We start from the raw sequence: 23,218 nt of genomic DNA, 5'->3' as shown, positions 1-23,218 counted from the left end.
TCCTATTCTCACTGGTGGAGGAAGAGAAGGGTAAAGACTGTGGGAAAATCACTGCTGTGTACATGAAGGTGAATTCCTACTTCATATCACTTATTGCAAAACCTTTTTCTGTCCAATCCAGTTTTCATGATAGATTCTTAAAATAAATCCAAACCTCAAACTCTCTGTTCCCGTCAAAGTGACACATTACATATACAGTGCATCATTAAATTCAGTCAAATACTAAATTAAGTATATGGTATAATACTGTAAAATGAAAAATAAAAATAAAATGTAAAAATATATTATTTTTTTCAAATATAAAAAATGCAAGAAAATTGATAAATGTACATATTGGACAGGGGGAAACATCAGTTGACAGCAGCACCAATGCTCCTGAGTGGAATGAACAGATATCCTTCATTGAGCAGTTTCCTCCTCTTGCTCGACGAATCAAAATCCAGATCCTTGATGATGCCAACATTGGAGATGTGGCTGTGGCAACACACTTCCTGGACCTTCTTCAAATCTCCAATCCCAACCGAAATGGTCCGTTTTAATAGTAACTACTGCAGATTTAATGGGATAGTTCACCCAAAAATGGAAATTCTTTTTCTCACCCATTTACTCACCCTCGTGTCGTTCCAAGCCTATTTGACTTTCTTTCTTCTGTGGAACACAAAAGGTGATATTTTGAAGAATGTTGGCAACCAAACAGTTGCGGTTCCCATTGACTTCCATTCAATTTTTGTTCGAAAGAAAGTCATATAGGTTTGGAACGACATGAGGGTGAGTAAATAATTAGAGAATTTTATTTTTTTTGGTGGACTATCACTTTAAGTACAAATGCATTTCTGAATCCCCCAGTCATGTATCTGCATCCTCATTTTAACAAGATACCTTCATGTTACCATGCTTTTTGAACAACTTCTACTTTATTATTTTTCTGCAATCTACTTCGCCTCATCAGGTTTCAATCCCACCTTTGGCCCTACTTGGGTCAATCTCTACGGCTCTCCTCAAAACTCCACGCTGAGAGACATCCACAGGGATCTTAATGAAGGTCTGAGTGAAGGGATCTTCTATAGGGGCAGAATACTGCTCTCGCTGAGTGTGGAGGTTTATTCCTCCCCTACAGTTGTGGTGACGGAGAGTAAGACCATTGCTAATGTGAAAAGCAAAATGAGCAGGCTTACTCTTAAACGCAAGAGTCGAAGGTCCAAGGAGAAGACGGCAGGCAAAGAAGGTAGTGTCAAAATATATAAATGCTTTAAGGATTATGTGTGGTGAAGTGGTGTTAAATGGAATCTATTTATTTGTGCATCCTGAAACGGGCTAAACATAACAACATTAGCTCGGCCAATAGTGTGACATTTGGGTCAGGGTTACCTCTTTGTTCGACGAATGGCAGATATCAGGAGTGACTAAAATTTGTTTGTCATCAGTGGCTATATGTAATGTAAAATTTTGATTTTATTCAGCAATGCAGAGTCCCAGTGGGCCTGCTGAGGAGTCTGAAGATGTTGGCGCTGAGGTACCAGCTGCCGTTACAGTCGAAGTGGAAGATGTTCACCCTCTTCCTGAGGTCAGTGACCAAGTTTGACTGATAGGAAGAGAGAAGGCACTCTACCATGTTCTATTTCGGCTTATACAAGAGTTAGTTCTTGAAATTTGATTGGCTGAGCAGCATGACATGACAGCATCCCAACTGTGTGGGCATTTTTTAGTGACTGTTTCTGCAGGTTACATCGTTACAGCAAGTGGTGACGAGTCTTTATGAGTGAATCAGAGAATCATTCACTCAATTGATTCATTCACAACACTTATTCAGTTCAAAATACTGAATCATTCACTACTGTGTGTTGCTTGGAGACTCACAGAGGAGGAAAAATAGACAATAGAATTTCCAATATTGTGTCTAAAATGTTCATTACTTGTTTACTAAACTGTTGTCTAAAAGTAATATAACACAATTGTGCTGATGTTAGAAACAATCATTATAACATGTACTGTATATAGTATTTCATTTAATCAATGGTGTATCTGTTATTTCCTCATGCAGAATTTCACTGGAGAGAAGGATGAATTTTTGTTGTTTGCATCCTTCTTTGAAGTGACGATGATAGATCCTTCTATTGGCTCCAAACCAGTCACCTTTGAGCTGTCTATAGGTAAGATTAGACTGTTTTATCTCATAATATAAACTTGAGTATAAACCACTCATACAAAAGTTTATGTAGAGCTTTATTTTATTTCAGTTTTAGTTTTTAGCAATTTAGTACATAAACTTTAGTTGCTAGTCGGCACGGCCACATTTCTATTTTTAATTTATTTATAGTTTTCATCTATTATTTATATTGTCACTTATTTCAGAGTTATTCGTTTAACAAAAACATTTTTTTTCTTTAAATATTTTTGGTTTTAGTTATATTTAGTTACGATAACACTGCTTCACAGGGAATTATGGGAAAACTGCAGATGTTGTAGTGAAGTCCAGCAAGAGTGGTAGTCAGGAGAATCTGGCTGAGGACAGACAGCCGCTGTTGGAATCAGACGATGAGTTGGAGAGAGATGAACTTCTGAACCCTGGCCCTCGAGACAAATCCGTCACCCCACCCAGGAGACCACAGCCCACTGAATACGACAGGTGAAATGACATTCTCAAGACTGACAGCTTATCGTTATGTGGAGTGCAGCAGGATTATGCAAGAATAGCAGCTAACTTTATCATTTTTATCATCCAGATCATTTAGTTGCATTCCCTTATTCCGAGAGAAACCATGTATCTTTGTGTGGAGCTATTTTGAGGATCACACCTTCCGATTCCACAACAGCAATTGGTTGTCCAAGATGGCTGACCGACTGGCAAGTGACACTGAGCAGAAATATAAGATTGTTTCTTTAATGAGCAGAATTACGAATATGACCATCTAAAATGTGTTACAGTCCACATGCTACCTTATTCTCCTCATGTCATTCCAAAAGCATCTATTTCACTTGACTGTTAGAAAATGGAATTTTCTTAGTTTGACTTGTGTCCTATATTCTTTAAGGAAAATGGCATTGATGAAGTGGGGATGCTGTTGAAAAGATCAAAAATCAAGGCTAAAGAACGTTTGGTTGATGTTGCGCTGGAATTCTTTTCCACTTGCAAGTAGGACACATTTGCATGACTATACTGAGTCTGTATTTCCCCTCTTACATCGTACATTATAGATAATAGAAAGATTGTTCTCACCGCTCTTAGGCAGTACAGCAGTAACTTAGACAGGAAGAGGAATGCTCGTCAAAACACCCTGGATAAGTGCCGTGTGGGGCTCATCAAAAGGAACATTGTGAGTGACTGTATTGATTTTAGTATTACAGAAGTATGCTGATGAATTATATGGTTAAACCCACTAAGAGTCTTCATTGAGAATGTGATATGAATTGCAGGTTTTGCTGGCCAAGCAGGCCCTGAGAGTGAGAAAGAGAGTGACCAGAAATACGGTTAAAGACAGACTAGCAGATCTCAAGAATATCGCAAAGAGGCTCCGCTTTCTGGCCATAGAAGTAATGCTATCAAGATTTGCTGTGTCTTATTGTTTACCTCAATTTCTACCTAAAAATGCATGTTGTTTTTTTACCACCAGAACTGTATGTAAGTGTTTGTGTTCTCATATGGCAGCCTCAGAGCACTCTCCCCGATGTGTTTTTGTGGATGCTGAGTGGAGGGAGGCGAGTGGCCTACACCAGGATCCCAGCACCCTCCATCCTATTCTCACTGGTGGAGGAAGAGAAGGGTAAAGACTGTGGGAAAATCACTGCTGTGTACATGAAGGTGAATTCCTACTTCATATCACTTATTGCAAAACCTTTTTCTGTCCAATCCAGTTTTCATGATAGATTCTTAAAATAAAACTGGCATGAAGTAGTTTGAAAATGAACTATACTATACATTAGCAATCATTAATATTGCCCACTCAAAAAAAAAAAAAACATTCACATACACATGCTTTGTATGTATTATTATACAGTACAGTCATACAATTAGATGCAATCACAATTATTTTGCAATTAGATTTTACAATCTAATGTTTTCTTTAACCTTACTAAAATGGAGCAACATATTGCTTATTTGTATTGTTTATTATTGTGTTTTTTGTTGTTGCTTAAAAATGTACATCAGCATACAATCAGTGAGAGTTGTGTATTTTTTATAAGATAAATGCAGCCTTGGTTGAAGAGAAGTCTTTCAAAAGCATTAAAAAATCTTGCTGACCCCAAACTTTTGAACAGTATTCTATGGCTTATTTTTGTTTTTTTCATTATTTTGTTCTGTAGACCCCTGGAGGAGCAGTGGGGGAAATTTTCGCCAAACTGGAAGTATATATGTGGCTTGGTATCACAAAGTACGCAAAAAATTGTGTCACCAGCCTTCCAGCAGAGTTTAGACCCATTTACGAAGAGGCGACTTCTGGTGCATCAATTCCCCGTAACATGCCTCCCATCAAATTAGCGGTGGAAGGTACTTCCAGTTCATTTTAGCTAATACAAACATCTCGGATATTCTCCATAATTTGTCTCAGGCGGCTTTGAAAATCAATATATTTTAATTTGGATGACATTTCATGAAAATTACAGTCCCTCCTTTTGTCCTTTCATCCAGACAGTCGTTATTTCCAGTTACGTGCTCACATTTATCAAGCGCGTGGCATTATTGCAGCCGATGACAATGGACTGTCCGACCCCTTCACCAAGGTTGTGTTCAGCACACAGTGTCAGGTCACACGGGTGGGTCTCATATATATTAACACTCAAGTTATTTTTTTCTCTGTTCCCAATAAAAAGCACTGGATAGGAAAAGCACTAAAAACTTACTTTTATTCAATTCACATGAGATTTATTGCCTATTTATGACAAGTCCATTCAGTCCAACTGGAATCTGAAGGGGCATAGAAATGAGCCATTCAGCCTTTATTGATTGCAATTTTGTGTCTCAGAGATTGTTAAAATATTTTATTCTTTGTAGGTGATGGAAGAAACTCTGTCGCCGACGTGGTGTGAGTTACTCCTCTATGATCAGGTTCTGATGGAGGGCAGTAAGGACGAGTACAGAGAAGACCCTCCTGTGGTCATCATCAATATCTATGACTACAACAAACTAGTGAGTGATAGTTTTTAATGCGTTAACTGTTTTGGAATGCTGTAATCTGTGAATAAACTGTAAATGGCACTTTAAAAAAACGTGCTTAAACAAAAGCATAGGTTTGGTTCTAACAGTAGTACATTTTTAAGTCAAATAAATAATAAAGCTGCACCATGTTTTCACATACAATGTTAATGTCATAGCATATTGGTTATTCCTGTTTAGAAAGTCTACTTATATAGTGTATAAGAGCATATAACGTCCATGAATAGTCTACTCTAGAATATGAGAAGTCAGACTTATGATTGTTAATTATACAGTGCGATTTATTTGTGGTGCATTTGAATGTTACACAGGGCAGTCCACAAGCCCTTGGTCGTGCATTTGCAAAACCAGAGTTGAAGTTTGTGGAAGAGCCATATAAAAAACCCCAGCTGCAGTTTTTTGAGATCACAAAAGGCAAGAGCAAAGCTGGTGAAATTTTGGCAGCTCTTGAGCTCATCGAGTTGGATTACTCAAGCTTCGGAGAGGTGGGACTCCAGTTTTTCTCGTTAATTTCACTGCAAAAGACAGTGAGAAGAGTCTAGCTTAACACACATATAGACATGACATGACTAAGCATTCATTTGTCTGTTAGAGAGCAGCTTAATTAATACACCTGAATGAATAGAAGGATATATATTAAAATATTGAATGTTTTGAAAGTAGTCTCTTTATGTTTACCAAGGCTGCATTTATTTGATCAAAAATACAGTAAAAACAGTAATATTGTGAAATAATATTGTTATTATATTATTAACTAACGTCTTCTACTTCTATATTTTAAAATGCAGTGTATTATGGTAAAGCTGAATTTTGTAGTCACAGAATATTTCAGAAATCATTCTAATATGTTGATTTGGTGCTCAAACAACATTTCCTATTATTATTTATGTTGAAAACAGTTGTGTTGCTTTTACCTGATGGTAAAGATGACTTGAATGAAGATGAATCCTCCACCTCTATATATATCGGAAAGTCTTAAAATATGCCCTTTAAATGTCATGTTTGTGTGCTCTGAAACCATCTCAGCCAGCTCTGCCACTGGATGTTGACCCCAAGGAACCACAGTACATGGAAGAAGAATGCTATTATATCATTCCCGAGGGAGTTCGACCTGTGCTCCGGAAATACAGAATAGAGGTGCAAACTTGAACAGATATGAACTGAATAAAAGTTGCAAGAGTTTTATTTAACGTCACAATTTAAAGGTTTTAAATGCCAAAGAACAAAATTGATTTATCAGATGTGTTCATAAATCACTCCCCAAGAATGAATAAATAGCAGAATTGTAAAATAGCAGCACGGTTTGACCTACTGCACAAGTTTGCCAGCTGACTGGTTTGGTACAGTGTTTTGAACTCAAACCCTTAAACGGCAGGTGCTGTACTGGGGCCTGAGGGACCTGAAAAGAGTCAACCTGTTTGAAGTGGAGCGACCTCAAGTGAGGATTGAGTGTGCGGGCCACATGATCGAGTCGGAGGAAATTCAGAGCTACAAGCTGAATCCCAACTTCAACGATTTGGTTAAACACTTTGATGTTGTAAGTATTAGTTTCAAAGTATTAGACCTTATCTCAAGAGCTGTGTTGAGAACATGCTTGCCATACAAGCATTGATCACATATCCTGTTTCAGAATTACTAAAAGCAGTACTGGTGAGATGTCTTGCTCAGAATGATTTATTACACAATATATGAAGTCTTTGTTAGTTGTAGTAGGTTTTTATTTGTGATTGTTTGGTGCATGGTGACTTTTGCTAACACCAAAGCAGTACAGCGTTCTGGCATGAAACTCTAGATAGCGCAGTCCGATATGTCTAACTCAATCTGACCTAATGACATCATTATCACATGGCACAGCTGATTGGTTCTCTCCTGTATCGGTAGCCAATGAGCTCGCTGCTCAATATTCAAATACCTGGCTTTTGTTTGCTGTAGCAGTTGCAGCTTGCTTCAGAAACCCTCCACCTTCCCCAGCTCCACCTGTATAGATCTGCTATGAGGTGATTCATGTATGCTATATGGGTTTTTTTCATGTATGTTATATTTGCAGCAGCAATATTTCTTACATGCTCACAGCAGCATGCTGTGGATGTATTGGCAGTAGCAAGTCTCGGTACTTGCTCTGCCGCAGCAGCAGCAGCATAGCAGATCTATTCCGCCAAGACCAAATACATTAACATTGTCATGTACATTACCATGCCAATCCCTCCGAGAGTTGTCATGACAGAAATAATTTTATATGTAACATCCTATTAAACATTAAAAAAAGTAAGCATTAAATATTTGATGAGGATGATTTAATATTAATCATCTACTTGCTTTTATTATCATAACTGCACAATAGCTCATAACTGGTTATGTGTCCTCAGGAACTTCCAGAGCTCGTCTACCTGCATCCTCCTCTTACTATCTTCATAATGGAGCAGAGGGCATTTGGGAGGCTGGTCCTGGTGGGAACTCACGTGGTCCAAAACCTTGTGCAGTTTGGTCCCAGGGACCAAGAGGAGTGGAAAGACGAGGAGGAGGAGCCTGAGGGTATGGAACCTTTTATAGCTCATATGTTTGTGGTTTAAAGGCCAAAAAATAAAGCATCTGCTGTTCTGATATGTGTACATAAATCATTTACATTCAGAAGTGCACCAGACTCTCTTTATAAACTAGGATGGCATGAAACTTTGCTGAAATGAGAAAAGACACTGACCACACTTATATGCACATTATTCTTATTTAGGATCTATATTATGGTTAAGTTAGAGGATAGTTCTGAACATTAATTCAATTAACTAATTTCTCATTCATGCTCTTAACAGCAACACAGATGAATCACTTCCAATAAATTGCAAAATGAGAGCTCACGAGATTCCTATAGCACTTTTTGCTTATTTCTTGTATTGTTTGTAAGTCTGATTGATCCAAAAATGTTTTCATTCAATACAACTGCCTATTGCATTCATAAATACATTCATTTGGATTGCATTGCATTGAACAGTGAATGCTCTAAATAAGATGTAAGTTGTAATAAAATTTAATAATAAGACTGTTTGTACTGTATTTTGATCAAATAAATGCAGCCTTGGTGAGCATAAGACACTTCTTTGAAAAACAAAGTATTTTAATCAAATCACTGTTGGCTGGTTTTTAATATAGAATATAGACTATAGTTTTGTAATATAACATTCGCTCACAATTTTAGAGAAGAAGCCTACCCAGAAGACCACTCCTCTAACCACGGTGATCACCATGGACTTGGGTGGACTTCCTCTGAAGCATAGCAAAATTCCTGTTAACCCCCTTAAATTAGTCACGGTAAGTTCCACTGTCTTTTTTATTCAGTCCATAAGAATGAACACATTCTGTAGTGTTCCTCAAATTACTATTTACCATATGTGTGAAACAGTTCAAAATTGTATGTGCCATCTTCCACCACTTTTCAGAGGTTTTGCAAACACTTTTATTCAGACAGCTGCCTTGTGGTCATGGGGTATCCAGTCTGGGTGAAATTACGTTAGTTGGCTGCTTTGGGATGTTTGAAATAGCTCCTAATGAGTACATAGCGCACATGTTTTAACCATCCACAGCCTGCAGTTATTAAATGTGAAGCCCTTTGCACCCATTAACCTGTTGATTATGGTGTGAATCTGCTGGTTTGTTGAGCGCAGTGAAGTGTGTTCCTGTGTCAGTTTGAGCTCCTGCTGTTAGATCACTCTGATTAATTGGGCAGCCACTGCATAGCCAAGACCCCTGCTGACATCCAAATGGGATGCTTTCAATCATGAGTGTGTGTATTTGGCTTTTAAAAATCCATGTTCATGTTTAGTGTAAAGGCCTGTTCACAAATTAAAGGATAGGAATTACATGAGGGTGAGTAAATGAGTTTTAATTTTAAAAATAATTTATTGTGGAAAACTCCATTTTCAGTCTCCAATCAAAAAGGTGGTTAAAAAAGAGGAGGAGTTAGAGGAGGAGCCACCAGAAAAGGAGGAGCTTGATTGGTGGTCTAAATATTATGCATCACTGGCTGAACTCGAAAAACAGGTGATAAATTATTTTGATAATAGATTGTATAAACTACATGCTTTGTTGATTTTCTCAACATGTAAATGACTTGTTTCCATCTTTTCTTCAGGAGGAGAAAGAGGATGACTTGGAAGATGGACACGATGGAGGTATTATAAGCGCAAGCATGATTTAATTGTTACTCTATTATAAATGATTCAGCGTTTTTGAACAAATCAGTTGAGTGAGTGAATAAATCAATGACTCATTCATAAAGACTTACATCACTTGTATTAGTAAATGTATCAGCATCTGAATTTGGAATAGCGTAACAACAGCAAATTCAGACATCTGAATGAGACCAGTTGGACAGAGGCCTAAAACATATTTGGGCGCTTAAAAATTGATTATCAAATGCATTACATAACAAAATACCAAACGTAGTTGAACAAGACATGAACTTGTAGTTAGTCTGCTGTGTGAATTACTCCAAACATGCACTAAAAATCAATTATGGGTGGATTGAAAATTAAATTACTTCTGAGAAAGGTCTAGCGTAATTTATTTGTGGATACCATTTGGTTTGAACTTTCTTGTGTGACATTCAGACCTTTTTAGTTTGACCTAAGTGACCACATCCTCTGCTTTAGGATGCTTAGGACTGAATGTATTTCAAAGCATCAGTGTAATGTCACGTTCTGCAGATGGAGCACCATTGAGCATGTCAGCACTAGAGGCAGAGGATGATGAGGCTGTGATTGAAATAGAGCCGCCTGCTCCAAAGAGGAAGAAAATTGCCACCTTACAGGTTTGACATGTTCTTCAAACTGTAATCCTTTTATTTAATTCAATACAGTGTTTACAGTGTTTTATTTCTGCTTTTCAGCCATCTAAAACTATTTGCATGATTTGCAATTTACATTTTCTGTCCTTTTTCTTTTTTCCCCCCTTTTTTATTTTGTTTCCCCAGCTTTACAAGTCTGAACTTGAAAACGAATTCAGTCAGTTCATGGACTGGTTGCACATATTTCCTGTATACAAAGGCAAATCCAGCCTGGAAGACGAAGAGGAAGATGAAAGTACGAGATATATGGGTAAATATAAGGTGAGATGTGCGTTTTGGCAAGCTCTCATGCACTGGATCAACAGTGTGGCAGCATGCATGAAAAACGTCAAGGATTAGAGGTTAAAGCAGAGCTGTGCTTCATTGCAGGGATCGTTTCTGATATATCCCATCGCTCCCGAAGACGAGGATGCAGACTGTCAGATCACTAATGGGATTCCCAAAAATGCACCCATCAAAGTCCTTGTGAGGGTATATGTAGTAAAAGTAGGTACCTTTTTAAAAAAAATTTTTTTAATTAATTTACAAATTCTGCACAGTTAGTTGACAGAGTGGGCATGAACATTTTAGACAGTTTATATGAATGTATGAGGGAAAGTTTTATATTTTATATGTTGTCATTTCTTTTAAGTTGGTATGAAACGGCTATTATAAACGGAATCTATTTTCTAAATGCATGCTATTGATCTTATTGTGAATGATTCATCCATGCTTGTTTCTTTCTCTCTCTCTCTCTCTCTCTCTCTCTCTCTCTCTCTCTCTCTCAAAACCTCTTAATTTTATGGTGAAACATTAGACTTCTCTCTGTCTCTCTGGTAATGTATGCCAGACTTCTCCAATCATTTAGTCTGCCTAAACTATTCTTGTTTCTTAGAATTGACTGGAATCTTGCATTCAGCCTTTATCCAGTCAACCAATGCATAAAATCAAGTCCCCCCCTCTACATTTTTTCTTTTATGATAATCCATTTCACTCTGATGTACATCACAATACAGAAGAAAATAACTGTTGTTATATAGCAACTTTTTATTTGTATTTTTGTATCATCTTTTACATTTTGTAGATAATTAGTCCTGCATGTATGTATACAAGAATTAGAAAAATGTTAAATGGTTTTAAATGGAGCATGTCACATTGAAGGGTGCATTGCTTGCATCACAATGGTACAGTTTTCTATCATTTCCCCTTATATTTTCTGTGCATTGAATCTGAATGTGAACTGTGAACTATGCTTTTTTCCTTTGAACCCCAAGGCAACCAATCTGGCACCCACAGACCCGAATGGAAAGGCAGACCCCTATGTGGTGGTAAAAGTTGGCCAGCAGCAAATGGACAGCAAAGAGCGCTACATTCCCAAACAACTGAACCCAGTGTTTGGAGAGTAAGTGCCGTCTGTTCACAAAATGAATGAATGTTCACAACATTCAGTATGGTGGCTGTAAGAATTAAATATTAAATGTAATTTTTCATAGAGGCTTTGCATGTACAGTATTTTTAACTCTTGAAGGCACATGCACATTGACAGCCTGAACTACAACTACAGTTGTAGCTTGAAAACAGCATGATTTGAGATAAAAAGGCTAAATCTGTGATATCATTATTCTCAGATTTGGTTACTGATTTGATATCCTGAGCACTTGTCTCCCCACAGAGTGTTTGAATTGACCGTGTCCTTCCCCCTGGAGACAGAGCTCACACTGTTTGTGTTTGACCATGACCTTGTGGGTTCTGATGACCTGATTGGTGAGACCCGCGTGGACCTGGAGAACCGTTTCTACAGCCGCCATCGTGCCGGGTGTGGCCTGGCTCTTCATTATGATAAGTGGGTAATGGTTTTAGCCTGTGATGATGGTGGTGATAGTTATTATAATGATGATTAGTATTATTATCTTTGTCGTGACCACTACTGTCGTTGTCATCAGAATTTCTCAAAGCTCATTGACTGCTTTAAGCTCATATTGGGTAAGCTCATACTTCCTCTCAGAAGATTGTTTGCAGCTGCAACATTTAAGATATTGAGATAAATCAAGCGGTTTTGTGGCCTGATTTTCATTTGACTCTCTACAGGTTAAATCAGATTAGAATGTCTTGTGATTTCAGGGATGGCTATAATAAATGGAGAGATGCCAAGAAACCCACTGCGATATTGTTGGAGCTCTGCCGCAAAAATGGGATTCCATCTCCAGAGTACCGAGAGTCTGAAATTAAAGTTCTCAACAAGATCTTCAAAGTTCCCAATGAGGCTTTTCCAGAAGGTGGAAATACATTTATTCAAATAAAATAAAGGTTATAAAGCACCTTCATGTAATACAAACAGTAATTTTGTGTTCTGTTTCTTCAATGAAAAAATGAGTTTGGCATAAAACAGAGATGGAAAAAATATCCACATCTTTTTATTGTTTTATGGCACTGAAGTCCAACATTTGCCTTTGTCTTCGTCAAAATGCAAGCGTATGTGTGTCTATATATATATATATATATATATATATACACACACACACATACAGTCCCATGGAAAGGTTTTTGCCCCCTTCCTTTTTTTAAATTTTTTGCATATTTGTCACACTTAAAAGATTCAGATAATCAAACAAATTAATATTACACAAAGATAACCCGGATAAATACAAAATGCAGTTTTGAAATGATGATTTCATTTATTAAGGGAAAAAAGCTGTCCAAACCTGCCTGGCACTATGTGAAAAAGTAATTGCCCCCTAAATCTAATAACTGGTTGTGCCACCCTTTCCAGCAACAACTGCAATCAGGCGTTTGCGATAACTGGCAATGAGTGTATGATCTTTTTATGAAATGCTGTGTTGGTTTTATGCCAGATGTAACGGGACACACACCTTCCAAAAAGTTCCACTTTTGTCGCATCAGTCCACAGAATATTTGCCCAAAAGCTTGGGGATAATCAAGATATTATATATATATATATATATATATATATATATAATGAATATGAGACTTGGATCCTGCAGAGTTGCTGAAGAAGAATAAGAAGACTGAGGAAGACTATGCAGAGCTGGATGAGCATAAAGCTCTGAGTGTCCTGCAGCGCTGGAAGGAGATGAGAGAGTTCTGTGAGGGAGCATGTCCTCTGGTTCCTGAGCATGTGGAGGTCCGTTCACTGCTTAATGCCGAAAAGCCAGGCCTCCCTCAGGTCAGACTCCATCGCGCACACACACAAAGACTGGTTAGCAGTCTTAGTCAAGGCCAGTTAGCTTGAATAAAACCAACACTTAAGTTGCGTCCCAAATGACACACTGTACACTATACACTTATTCAATGCATTATGTACTCAATTATCTTATGTATGAGTTATATAAGGTTATTTTGTCATCCAGCATACCCACTCATTCTAGGATGTTATTAAAGCAGTTGACTTAGTTTCTCGGTTAATTGAGTGCATCGTCTGGGAATTTTCAGTGTGAGCACACTAGTCACACTATTTATACTGATAATGGCATAGAATAGTTCATAAGTATGCAAATCGGGACGCACCATTGTACATAATCATATCTCTTAACATAATCTCTTATGTCCTTGTCTTTGACATGGCAGGGTTATGCTCACATGTGGATTGACATGTTTCCTGTGGATGTACCTCCACCACCACCTGTTAATATCAAACCTAGACTTCCAGAGAGGTAATCAGGACATCACACATTCATTATACTAAAGCAATATATGTTCCAAAAGCAAAGTGTCACCAAAAAGACACTGAAAGAGAATTAAAGATCTGAAGATTACTTTCTACACTTCTCTCAAGAATAATAATTAGTTTATGTGCAATATTTGTGTAATGAGAGAATTATCCCTGTGTTTCTAGTTATGAGCTGCGTGTGATCATCTGGAATACTGATGATGTCGTACTGGATGATGTCAATCCTTTCACTGGAGAGCCATCAAGTGACATCTATGTTAAAGGGTCAGAATACACAAGAAATTAAATAGCCCAGAAAATCTAAAGTTTCTTTGATGCCACTTTACAGTTCTCTGTTCCATATAAAATGTAATGAGTGAGTGAAGTGACATGTGGCCAAGTATGGTGACCCATACTCTACAATCCCTGCCGGTACGAGACTCGAACCCGCAACCTTTGTGTTACGAGTCCGACTCTCTAACCATTAGGCCACGACTTCCCCAGGAATATTAATAGTAATATTCCATAAAAATATTTATTTTAATTAGTAATAATATTTCAAAGTATTACTGTTTCACTATATTTATTTTAGAAATAAATACAGCCTTGGTGAGCATAATGGACATTAAAAAACATTCAAAAATATTATTTAAAAAAATATTATTTTTACATTCACCAGCTGGATTAAAGGTCTGGAAGATGAGAAACAGGAGACGGACGTGCATTTTAATTCCCTCACTGGTGAAGGCAACTTCAACTGGCGCTTTGTCTTTCACTTCGACTATCTTCCTACTGAGAAGGAGATCATCTACAAGAAGAAGGAGTCCCTCTTCGCCCTTGAGGAGACTGAATTCCGCCAACCGGCTGTTCTGGTGCTGCAGGTCTGGGATTATGACCGCATCGGTTCCAATGACTTCTTGGGTTAGTGGTTTTAGTTACTAGTCAAGGGTTCATGTATGAAATCTACTGAAATTTTCTAGTTGGTCAGTAAAAACATGAGTTCCTTTCCAGGATCCATAGAGTTGCGTCTCAGCGATATGGTCCGTGCATCAAAATCATCCGAGCAGTGCAGCGTCAAGATGGCCAAAGACAAGGCTGGCCCTCGCTTCTCCATCTTCCGCAGCAAGAGGATGAAGGGTTGGTGGCCGCTCATCAAACTAAAGAGCCAAGAGGACATCGAGAGAGAGGAGAGGGAGGCAGAACAAGAGAAAAAAAACAAGAAGAAGAAGAAAAAGAAGTCGAGCAAGCGTAGCCAAATGAAACCAGAAGATCTGCAGTTTGTGGACAACAGTGGGAACACCTTCCTTCTAATGGTACAAGCACTTTGTCAGTGCACCAATAAAGAGTAAAATCAATGTGGTAACACTTTTGTTTACTTTGTAAAGGTAGACTCCAACTCTTCATTGATTAATGTGGTTTGCAGGGTAAAGTAGAGGCAGAGTTCCACCTAGTGACAGCTGAAGAAGCCGAGAAGAACCCTGTGGGAAAAGCACGCAAAGAACCCGAACCTCTGGACAAACCAAAGTAACAGACTAAAACACACTATCTGTGCATATATAGATATTCATATCAGTTTGCATCTTTATTGTGTACTTACTAAAATGTGCTACATAAATGTTTTTGTTCCCTTAAGCCGCCCCAAGACATCCTTCAACTGGTTTGTGAACCCCTTGAAAACCTTTGTGTTCTTTATCTGGAAGAAGTACAAGAAGTACATCATTGCTTTGATCATTTTGGTTATCCTGGGGCTCTTCCTCTTCCTCATCCTCTACACCCTGCCTACACACATCAGCCAACTTATTGTCAATGGATGAGAAGGTGGAAATGCACATAAACAAAGAAATGCACTGATCAACAGGGGAAATAATTATACACATGTACATAGCCATTATTTACTTTTAATAGGAAAGACATAAGCAATAATAACTAGAATAAGACTTTAACAATACAAACAATTGCTTGTTAAAGGTGCAGTAAGCCATTTCTGACTATCACTGTTGATATTTAACCAAAACAAACATGCCCCTACCCAAAATGATTACACCCCTATCTTGATAGCACCACCCCCAAATTCACAAATAGGCAATGCAATAGCCCCTCCCCCCATCATTAGTGGACATGCCCCTTACTGGTGATTGGCTAAGTGTTTTTTGGTGCTCAGTCTGATCCACTTTCAACAGTGTTTCTCAGAAATTGCTTACTGCACCTTTCATAAATTCAGTGCCGTTTAATGCTTTATGATTCCATGTACACTGATGTTCAAAAGATTAAAATAAATTAATCATTTGAATCAAATAAATGCAGCCTTGGTGAGTTTTAAAAACGTTTTTAAAAAAGGATTAAGAATTTTAATTTCCAATCATGCTGCTGCTTTTAAATATATTATTTATTTTATTTTATTTTATATGTATTCTAGGACTGTTTTGTCAATAAAGCGATATTGTATGGAAAGTATACACAACAAAAGCATTGCCTTCATTCAGAAGAAAAACTCTTTCATTTATGTCTAGACTGTCAGAACTTCACTTGTCTTTTTCCAAGATTAGGGTTTTATTTGCAGAACTAGAAAATTCAGCAATTTGAGGTTCATGGCAGAAGCCTATTCTACAGTGGTACACGGCAGTAAATTTGATAAATGAAATGCTCCAGCCTGGTCACAGTATATGCTACAGTTTCAGTGACACTGCTGCTCAGTGTACTTGATGATATGACAAATAGAAACCCACATCCATAAAAAAAAGTGTATTGCATTCAGGAACATGCTTCCTGCATCTTTAGAAAATAGACTTTTCTCATGTAGAGCAATAATATAAAACGTGACAGCATGTGCCTTAGTGATAGTAAATTATGTTTCAGCACTCTGTGATTCTGGGCTGATCTCAGAGTACATGATCTAAACCCACTCATGTGAGATAATTGCCTGTGATATAGAGAAGGGTAATTATATAGAATCCACCAGTGAAGCCTTACTGTCACATGGGAATTCAAATAAAAACTAGCAGCTAATGGACATGCAAATGATCACTTAATAATAACCACAGTTTCCATGGTTATGGTTATACATCATCACACTTCAGTGTTACGGACAGAATGTCACAAAAAAGAAATGAACCTAAAGGTATTCTCTAAAATACTATGTGAAAACCATGGTACCTGGATATGTTAATCATCTACCATCTGATACCATCACCACGATGCGCAGGAGATCCATTTTATTTTCATCTCAGTTGTAATTGGATTGTCACTTTCATTTTATCAGCTTCCATCAGCTACAGCAACTTTTAGGAGTGAATGAATATATGAATTAATCTACAATATTTTGCAATATTTGACTTTTTTAATGAGTTTGTTTTCAGTATAGTCACCTTAAAGTAGGTCTATATATTTTTACAGTGCATGGGCTTTAGGTATCCAGCCACCACAATGTGAGTTGTGAAAGAACAGCTTGGGAATGTGCAGTAGGGGTCACATGGCTCTCTGCAGGGCCGTTTGGGCTGTCTTGGATAGGGAGCCTGCAGCTGACTGAGTGAAACTCTAATCAGAGGTGACAGGACTTCCAAGCTTTTTTTTTATATTAATGATGCGTTATGTTGTGCTCTTTTCTACACTCTCAAATCAAAAGGCAGGCAGTGTGTGGCTATAGTCCCCTCTTGGAAATGTTTTTAGTTTTCTGATGTTCTCTCTTAATGTACTGTTTTGTTCGTGAATTAATCAGAATTTCGAATGAATCATTTACCTGAATGAACTGATTTCTGAAGAGCCTACTGAATGAATATGCCCTTCACCGAACAAGTCAATGGGGGTTTAAATCTGAGCGACACAAGCCTGTGAATAAACAAACCGGGACATCACATTTTGAACAAAAATTTTGGATGTGCACAAATAGTTTGTAAAGAACCAGTTAAATGATTCAGTGTTTCACTAAAAACACAAAAAGACACTTGTCGCCACCTACTGGCGTAGTGTAACCTACAAAATAGAGTCACCGAATGAATCAGTAAACGAACAGAATCAAAAGATTCGATTCTTTGGATGATGCACGTTTATATATATATTTGCACAGGTGAATGATAACATTTAGAAAATGGCCCTAATGCACACTTTTAATACATAAGAGAAAAATATCTCATAAGCCTACAATATCTTTATATCATAGATAGAATCTGGTGCCGGTTGCATAAACTATAGGCTAGTCTTAAAAGTTAGTCATATAAGTCAGTTACATAAAACGGTAGATCTAATTTGAATCTAAAGTAAACTGATTACACTGCTAGTTGATCAAACTACTTCTTAAGACTGTAAGACACAGTCCTAACGTGGCTATGTTTATGCAACTGGCCCATGATGGTGGTATTATTCTTTTTCAGATTGCAATTGAAAACGCCGTCTCCACTAATATACTGACCACAGTAGATGTTTATAATAGTTTCACCAGTAGGCTATTAACCACCGCAGCCATTGATGTGCTTTGTAGAGACCATTGACCAACTGCGCATGCGTACTATCGAACAGTCAGCCCTAGACTGACACCAAAACCGTCCTGTTTCCTCTTTATGCGCTTTCGCCACTGTAGCCAAACATAACACTGCTGCACTTTACTTGGCTGCTGTGGTGACTTTTCAAACAGCTTGACACCAACTTCCTCACTGACAATATCATTTTTAACGGGCTTGCTGTGAAACATTTCTTTTATAATTTTCTTAATTTTCCTTCAAAATGCCTGAGTTCATATCAGTGGACGAGTTTATCGCGGAGACATTGGAGGACTACAGCTCTCCCACCACCTCTTCCTTCTACACCAAAATGACAAGTTGCCGAAATTCCGCCAATAATATCGAGGAGGTATGAGAATATGCTTTCATCTGCTGCCTTCTGCTGTAATCGCTTATGTCTTTGACAGTTAAGTTGTGCAACATTATGAATGAAATGAAGGTGTTCTGTCCTGTCAGTCAGCAGCAGCAGCAGGTCTCAGTAGGCTATGTCTTTGTGTCTTTATCCTGTTTTACGCTGCTTTGTTTCAATGCAGAACTGCTTAGTCCAATGAACGTGTTGGCTTTCATGTATTTTTCTCCATGAACACTGCTTCAAACATTACTACAGCAGACACTGACGCTCTTTGTCTTGTTGAATCCAATTGGGCTGAGCGCAGCCTATTTCCAACACCACAAACTATGTGATTTCAAGCTAAATCCTCAATTAAAATATAGAAAATTATTGTATTAATATAACCAGTTTGCTTTTAAAAATTATTACATAGCATGTATCCTCTCGTTTTCATGTGGTGCCGTGACATATAGGCTACTACAACTGAAAGAGGAAGGGTAACACATTTCTTTGTGCGTTAACGTACATTTCCTCGTCGTTATTGCACATTAAGTTGCACCGAATACTTTGCAATCTTTCCGTTTTTGTAGTAATATATTTCACTTTTTATTTCGCATTTTGCGGCTATCTCGCGCTTCTTATCGCCTATCCCTCCTCGTGCGTCAATACGTGCTTCTGCTGTATTACCACGAGCACGTGCCTTTCATCCAGCGTTTATTAAGCTGCATAAACAAAAGCCGGGTTAGGATTCATGGACCTTTTGGAGCTAAGGAACCAGCATATAATGTTTCTGGATCAGCATCCTTTGTTGTTGTTGTTGCTGTTGAAATAACCTTCCCATGAACCAATCATTGCCCTCTGATTTTAGGGTTAGGGATGGGATGATTGGTTGATAGGGATGTTGCTCCAGGATCAGCAAAGGATGCTGATCCAAGATCATATCCTGTTCGTGAAGATCATATTGTACAATGAAAATAATGTCTGGGTGAGGTATTTTCACTGCGGTTTGCCAAAAGGCATCATTAGTGCATTTACAAAAAAAAAAAAAAAGAATTAAATGTATTTTTTTATTATTTGTTTGTTTGCTTGCTTTATAAACATAACTTATTTATTATTTAATTTGTATTTATCATATGTATTTGACCTGAAAACAATGTGATTATTTTACTATTGTATATTTTGACACAACACAGGTCATTCTCTTCCTAATAAACCAAAGCTAATTTTTATGCACATTGGTCTACATTTTCAGACCCCCAGTTGTGCCAATTTGAGGCATACAGCCGGGTCAGAGTGGTAACAATTGAATGATGACTGCTTTAATAAGAGTGACATAGTGGAATGTGAAGTAACCATGGTGATGACCTGGCCTGTGCAATACACAGCCATACAAATTGAACAGCGCACTGCATTACATGCTTGATTGTTTGGGCTTCATGTGACAGGATGGGACCCTTAATATCTAATATCGCCTTGCACATGCGCAGCCTCAGGGGGGTTCAGGACAAAAGCGTTATAAGAGAGTCTGAGTGGTGGTCTGGTTTTTCTTCTGAAGAGTCAGCCACCATTATCCAAACCATTCCTCATCCTTCATAACCTTAAGACTGTTCTCAGACCAGACTTCATCAATGAAGGACATCTCTGTATAATCTGCCTTAGTGCAGATTTACAGGCACTGAAGTAAATCTTGCTGCTCAAAACAATTATTAGAAGCTCTGGAGGGCAAGCATATGAAATATGAATGACTTAAAGGGATAATTCACCCTAAAATTAAAAAAAAATAATTTACTCACCTTTGTGTCGTTCCAAACCTGTATGATTTTATTTATTCTTTGAAACAGAAAAGAAGATATTTTGAAGAATTTTGTCCATATTATCTAAGTTAACCGAGCGTAAAACAACACTAGACCTCTTTGAAAACACACACACACACACACACATTTTCATGTTTTAGGTGAACTATCCCTTTAAATAATGAATGTTATCAGCTCTGTGATCAACGCTTTCTTGGTACAAGACTTGTTCCATTCATTCAATGTTGAATCTCACTCGCCTTCTAATATTTAAACTCGCCACCAACCTGATAGTTTAGAAAATTAAAGAGGAGGAATTGAGAGGGGAATAAGACAACACAGATGCTTTGCCTTAATCTGCACTGACCTCAAGAGAGATAATGGGAACCCCATGCTATAATAGAGTCTGTGTTTAGGTCATGTGACTTAATGACAAAGCAGGAACTGAAAAGATTTCCCTGGACATTTCCGATGATGATCCAATACACACTTCAGCTATCTCTCTTCAACACAACATAGTGCTTGTGTGTTCCCATTGTATGTTGCCGAAAGTAAATTGAAATGAGAGGCGATTGGGGATTAGCAGAGGCACCGGAGAGGAATAATGAAAGATAATTGGAGTGCTTGGATAATCTGCCGCACCAGCAGGAGTAGCCGAGGCTGTTGTGGCACACCTTGTTTTTCCCGTATAAAGTAATGCAGAGTTACCCATTCATTCAGAACGGAGACACCTGATATTACTATTATCTTCATTCCTGGAGCATTTGGGGAGAGTAGGATGAACAAAGGCATAGTAGGGTTTTCCTCCAGTTTCTTAAAGGTTCACTCAGTATTTTTGTTTTCTAATAAAAAGTTTTAAACAGTGTTTTTTAAAGTAATACTACCAGGTGCATCATTCAAATAAAATTGAATTACATTAATTCAATAGGTAAAAGGAATTGATAACCCATTTGACTTAGCCCTGTAGCATTGTTTCCCCAGGGACCAGTTAAATGCATTACTGTCAATTACTGCAGTGCTTAATGCTATGAAAGCCAGTTTGATGCATTTACTAGTGATTTCGCACTCATGGATCCCATTTTCTTATGGACTTGATGGGACAGTTCAATGAAAACACTGTCATTGTTTACTCACTGCCATGTCATTAAAACCTGTATGACCTTTTTCCTCTGTGGAACATAAAATAGGCCTATGATATTTTAAGTGTCTCAGTCAGTGTGTCTCACTTACAGTGGAAGACAGTGGTAACCAAAACTATTTGGTTATCAATATTTCCTTAGAAGAAATTCATACAAGTTTGGAATGACATGAGGGTGAGTTAATGATGACAGAACAGTTATTTTTGGGTGAACTATCACTTGGTTTATTTTAGTATGTCATAAAGCCCCGTCGTGGCCACACCTTTTCAAAGGAAGTGGCATCAGCATGTTATTTTATACCATAAAACACCTGCTGACTTCATGATAAACCTGCTCGGCATTCTTCATGCTGCTGAGCTTCATCTGAGTGGGTTTTATGCTATCTCTGAACAAGTGTGTGTGTGTGTGTGTCTGTCTCAGACCACTCTCTGTCTTTAGAGCACTGTGGACACAAAACAAATAGCATGCCTTGCCACATTATATGAGACCCACTGATCTAAATGAGTGGTCATAGCACTTCTGGACTGCATTTTTATGGGCTAACCCAAATACCAGTGGGAAAATGACCAGTCACCTTTTACCTTATCTTGCAGTTGACAGTTAATAACTGTGAGAAAGTAAACTCATGGTGGTGTGATATTGTTTGAGTTTCACTTCTGGCCTTCTTGGTTAAGTAGCTGAAAACCAGCAGTGGTGAAGAGAGTGAATTGTGTGGGCTTTGCTTCATTAAGCACAAAAGAGGGAGATAAAAATCTGGTTGTGCTCCTCAATTATAAAATGCCTCAGAGCTCAAAACATTATTACTGCATGTCTCATGGTGGATTTGTGACTTGAAGCATTGGGGCTTTTATGTTTTAGCACAGAAGCTGTTCTGTTGTGGTGAATAATTAACATTTTTTTCGATAAATTTAAACACTGTTTTCTCCCAAAGGAAAAGAAATAAACTTTGGAAAAAGGACCTGAAAGATAATAATAATAATACAATTTTAATTAAAATGTGAGAAACAGTATTAGAGTTACATCTTCACTGGCGCTTTGTACAATGACTGGGAATTTTTTTGGTGAACTATATAATAAAAATTTTTAAATGCCATATTATAATATTATCACATGTTAAGGTATTATTTCATATGAGAAAACCACTTCAATTTTGGTTCAGCTAGTCATTTATTTCAAAATTGAAAAGGGACATCGGATGAAATTTGTACTTTTTTTGCTTTTTTTTTTTTGCATTTAGTTAGGTTCTGGCGTGTCTGCCAGCTCAGAAAAGTTGAAAAGAAAACACGCAGCCAGCTTGTTATGGGCTCTCTGAGTCTGAAACTGTGTCATCTAGCGAGATGTTTCAATTTGCAGCCAGTTGCTACGTAGATACCTGGCTATACTGATTGGCTTCATCACTCTGTCTCCTCTCCACCAATAAGCTGCTGTGTGGTGCGCGTTCTGGTGCAATATGGCTGCCGTCACATCATCCAGGTGGATGCTGCACATGGGTGGTGGTTGAGGAGATTCCATGTAAACCCAGAAATGCGCTATATAAATGTAACAAATTATTATTATTATTATTATTATTTGAATAAGACCACCTCCGAGCCATATACAGAGTCCAAGGCAGCAATTAACACAGAAGAGAGGGGTGGGGTGTCTCATTTAAAGAGACATGCACCGAAATGGGTTGCTGTCAACAGAGGTGTTATTGACAAGGTAAAAAGGGTGTTGTTTTACATGAACATTGAGGAATTTTAACCAAAGTATATTGCAGACATTTCATAAAGACCCTAAAGGATCATACCAACTTGTGGAAAATGGGCATCTGATGTCCCATTTAAT

General features: G+C 37.8%; 2 protein-coding genes and 1 long non-coding RNA gene across 6 annotated transcripts in view; 2 read left to right on the top strand and 1 right to left on the bottom strand.

Annotated features, from left to right (window-relative positions):
* The window catches only part of LOC107691347 (fer-1-like protein 4), a 26,325-nt gene extending 10,236 nt beyond the window's left edge, over positions 1-16,089 (top strand). The window contains exons 14-46 of the mRNA XM_016489911.1: positions 342-528; positions 950-1,225; positions 1,461-1,564; positions 2,042-2,150; positions 2,437-2,626; positions 2,724-2,844; positions 3,033-3,133; positions 3,227-3,314; positions 3,415-3,531; positions 3,647-3,799; positions 4,303-4,486; positions 4,628-4,752; positions 4,991-5,125; positions 5,464-5,637; positions 6,179-6,289; positions 6,528-6,689; positions 7,519-7,684; positions 8,343-8,455; positions 9,068-9,184; positions 9,276-9,315; positions 9,850-9,953; positions 10,116-10,250; positions 10,359-10,475; positions 11,243-11,370; positions 11,641-11,811; positions 12,090-12,244; positions 12,971-13,152; positions 13,554-13,639; positions 13,822-13,920; positions 14,315-14,556; positions 14,647-14,948; positions 15,059-15,159; positions 15,269-16,089. Of these exons, the coding sequence (XP_016345397.1) occupies positions 342-528; positions 950-1,225; positions 1,461-1,564; positions 2,042-2,150; positions 2,437-2,626; positions 2,724-2,844; positions 3,033-3,133; positions 3,227-3,314; positions 3,415-3,531; positions 3,647-3,799; positions 4,303-4,486; positions 4,628-4,752; positions 4,991-5,125; positions 5,464-5,637; positions 6,179-6,289; positions 6,528-6,689; positions 7,519-7,684; positions 8,343-8,455; positions 9,068-9,184; positions 9,276-9,315; positions 9,850-9,953; positions 10,116-10,250; positions 10,359-10,475; positions 11,243-11,370; positions 11,641-11,811; positions 12,090-12,244; positions 12,971-13,152; positions 13,554-13,639; positions 13,822-13,920; positions 14,315-14,556; positions 14,647-14,948; positions 15,059-15,159; positions 15,269-15,449 (4,776 nt within the window). The 3' untranslated portion in view covers positions 15,450-16,089. The remainder of the gene's footprint in view (positions 1-341; positions 529-949; positions 1,226-1,460; positions 1,565-2,041; positions 2,151-2,436; positions 2,627-2,723; positions 2,845-3,032; positions 3,134-3,226; positions 3,315-3,414; positions 3,532-3,646; positions 3,800-4,302; positions 4,487-4,627; positions 4,753-4,990; positions 5,126-5,463; positions 5,638-6,178; positions 6,290-6,527; positions 6,690-7,518; positions 7,685-8,342; positions 8,456-9,067; positions 9,185-9,275; positions 9,316-9,849; positions 9,954-10,115; positions 10,251-10,358; positions 10,476-11,242; positions 11,371-11,640; positions 11,812-12,089; positions 12,245-12,970; positions 13,153-13,553; positions 13,640-13,821; positions 13,921-14,314; positions 14,557-14,646; positions 14,949-15,058; positions 15,160-15,268) is intronic.
* On the bottom strand, positions 7,923-23,218 carry LOC107691348 (uncharacterized). Its single transcript, XR_001634533.1, has 3 exons — positions 23,153-23,218; positions 18,215-18,220; positions 7,923-7,932 (listed from the first exon to the last, which is right to left on the bottom strand). It is a non-coding gene; the product is annotated as an uncharacterized LOC107691348 (long non-coding RNA).
* Positions 18,155-23,218, top strand: part of LOC107691346 (arf-GAP with SH3 domain, ANK repeat and PH domain-containing protein 2-like) — a 45,599-nt gene continuing 40,535 nt past the window's right edge. For all 4 annotated transcript variants that reach the window (XM_016489908.1, XM_016489910.1, XM_016489907.1 and 1 more), the window contains exon 1: positions 18,155-18,477. In XM_016489908.1, the coding sequence (XP_016345394.1) occupies positions 18,352-18,477 (126 nt within the window). In that variant the 5' untranslated portion in view covers positions 18,155-18,351. The remainder of the gene's footprint in view (positions 18,478-23,218) is intronic.

Source organism: Sinocyclocheilus anshuiensis, unplaced genomic scaffold (assembly GCF_001515605.1).
Source record: "Sinocyclocheilus anshuiensis isolate Anshui unplaced genomic scaffold, SAMN03320099.WGS_v1.1 scaffold1154, whole genome shotgun sequence".
NCBI classification, from domain to species: domain Eukaryota; kingdom Metazoa; phylum Chordata; class Actinopteri; order Cypriniformes; family Cyprinidae; genus Sinocyclocheilus; species Sinocyclocheilus anshuiensis.
The sequence above is the reverse complement of the archived record's forward strand: the minus strand, read 5'-3'. Positions and strand labels throughout refer to the sequence as shown.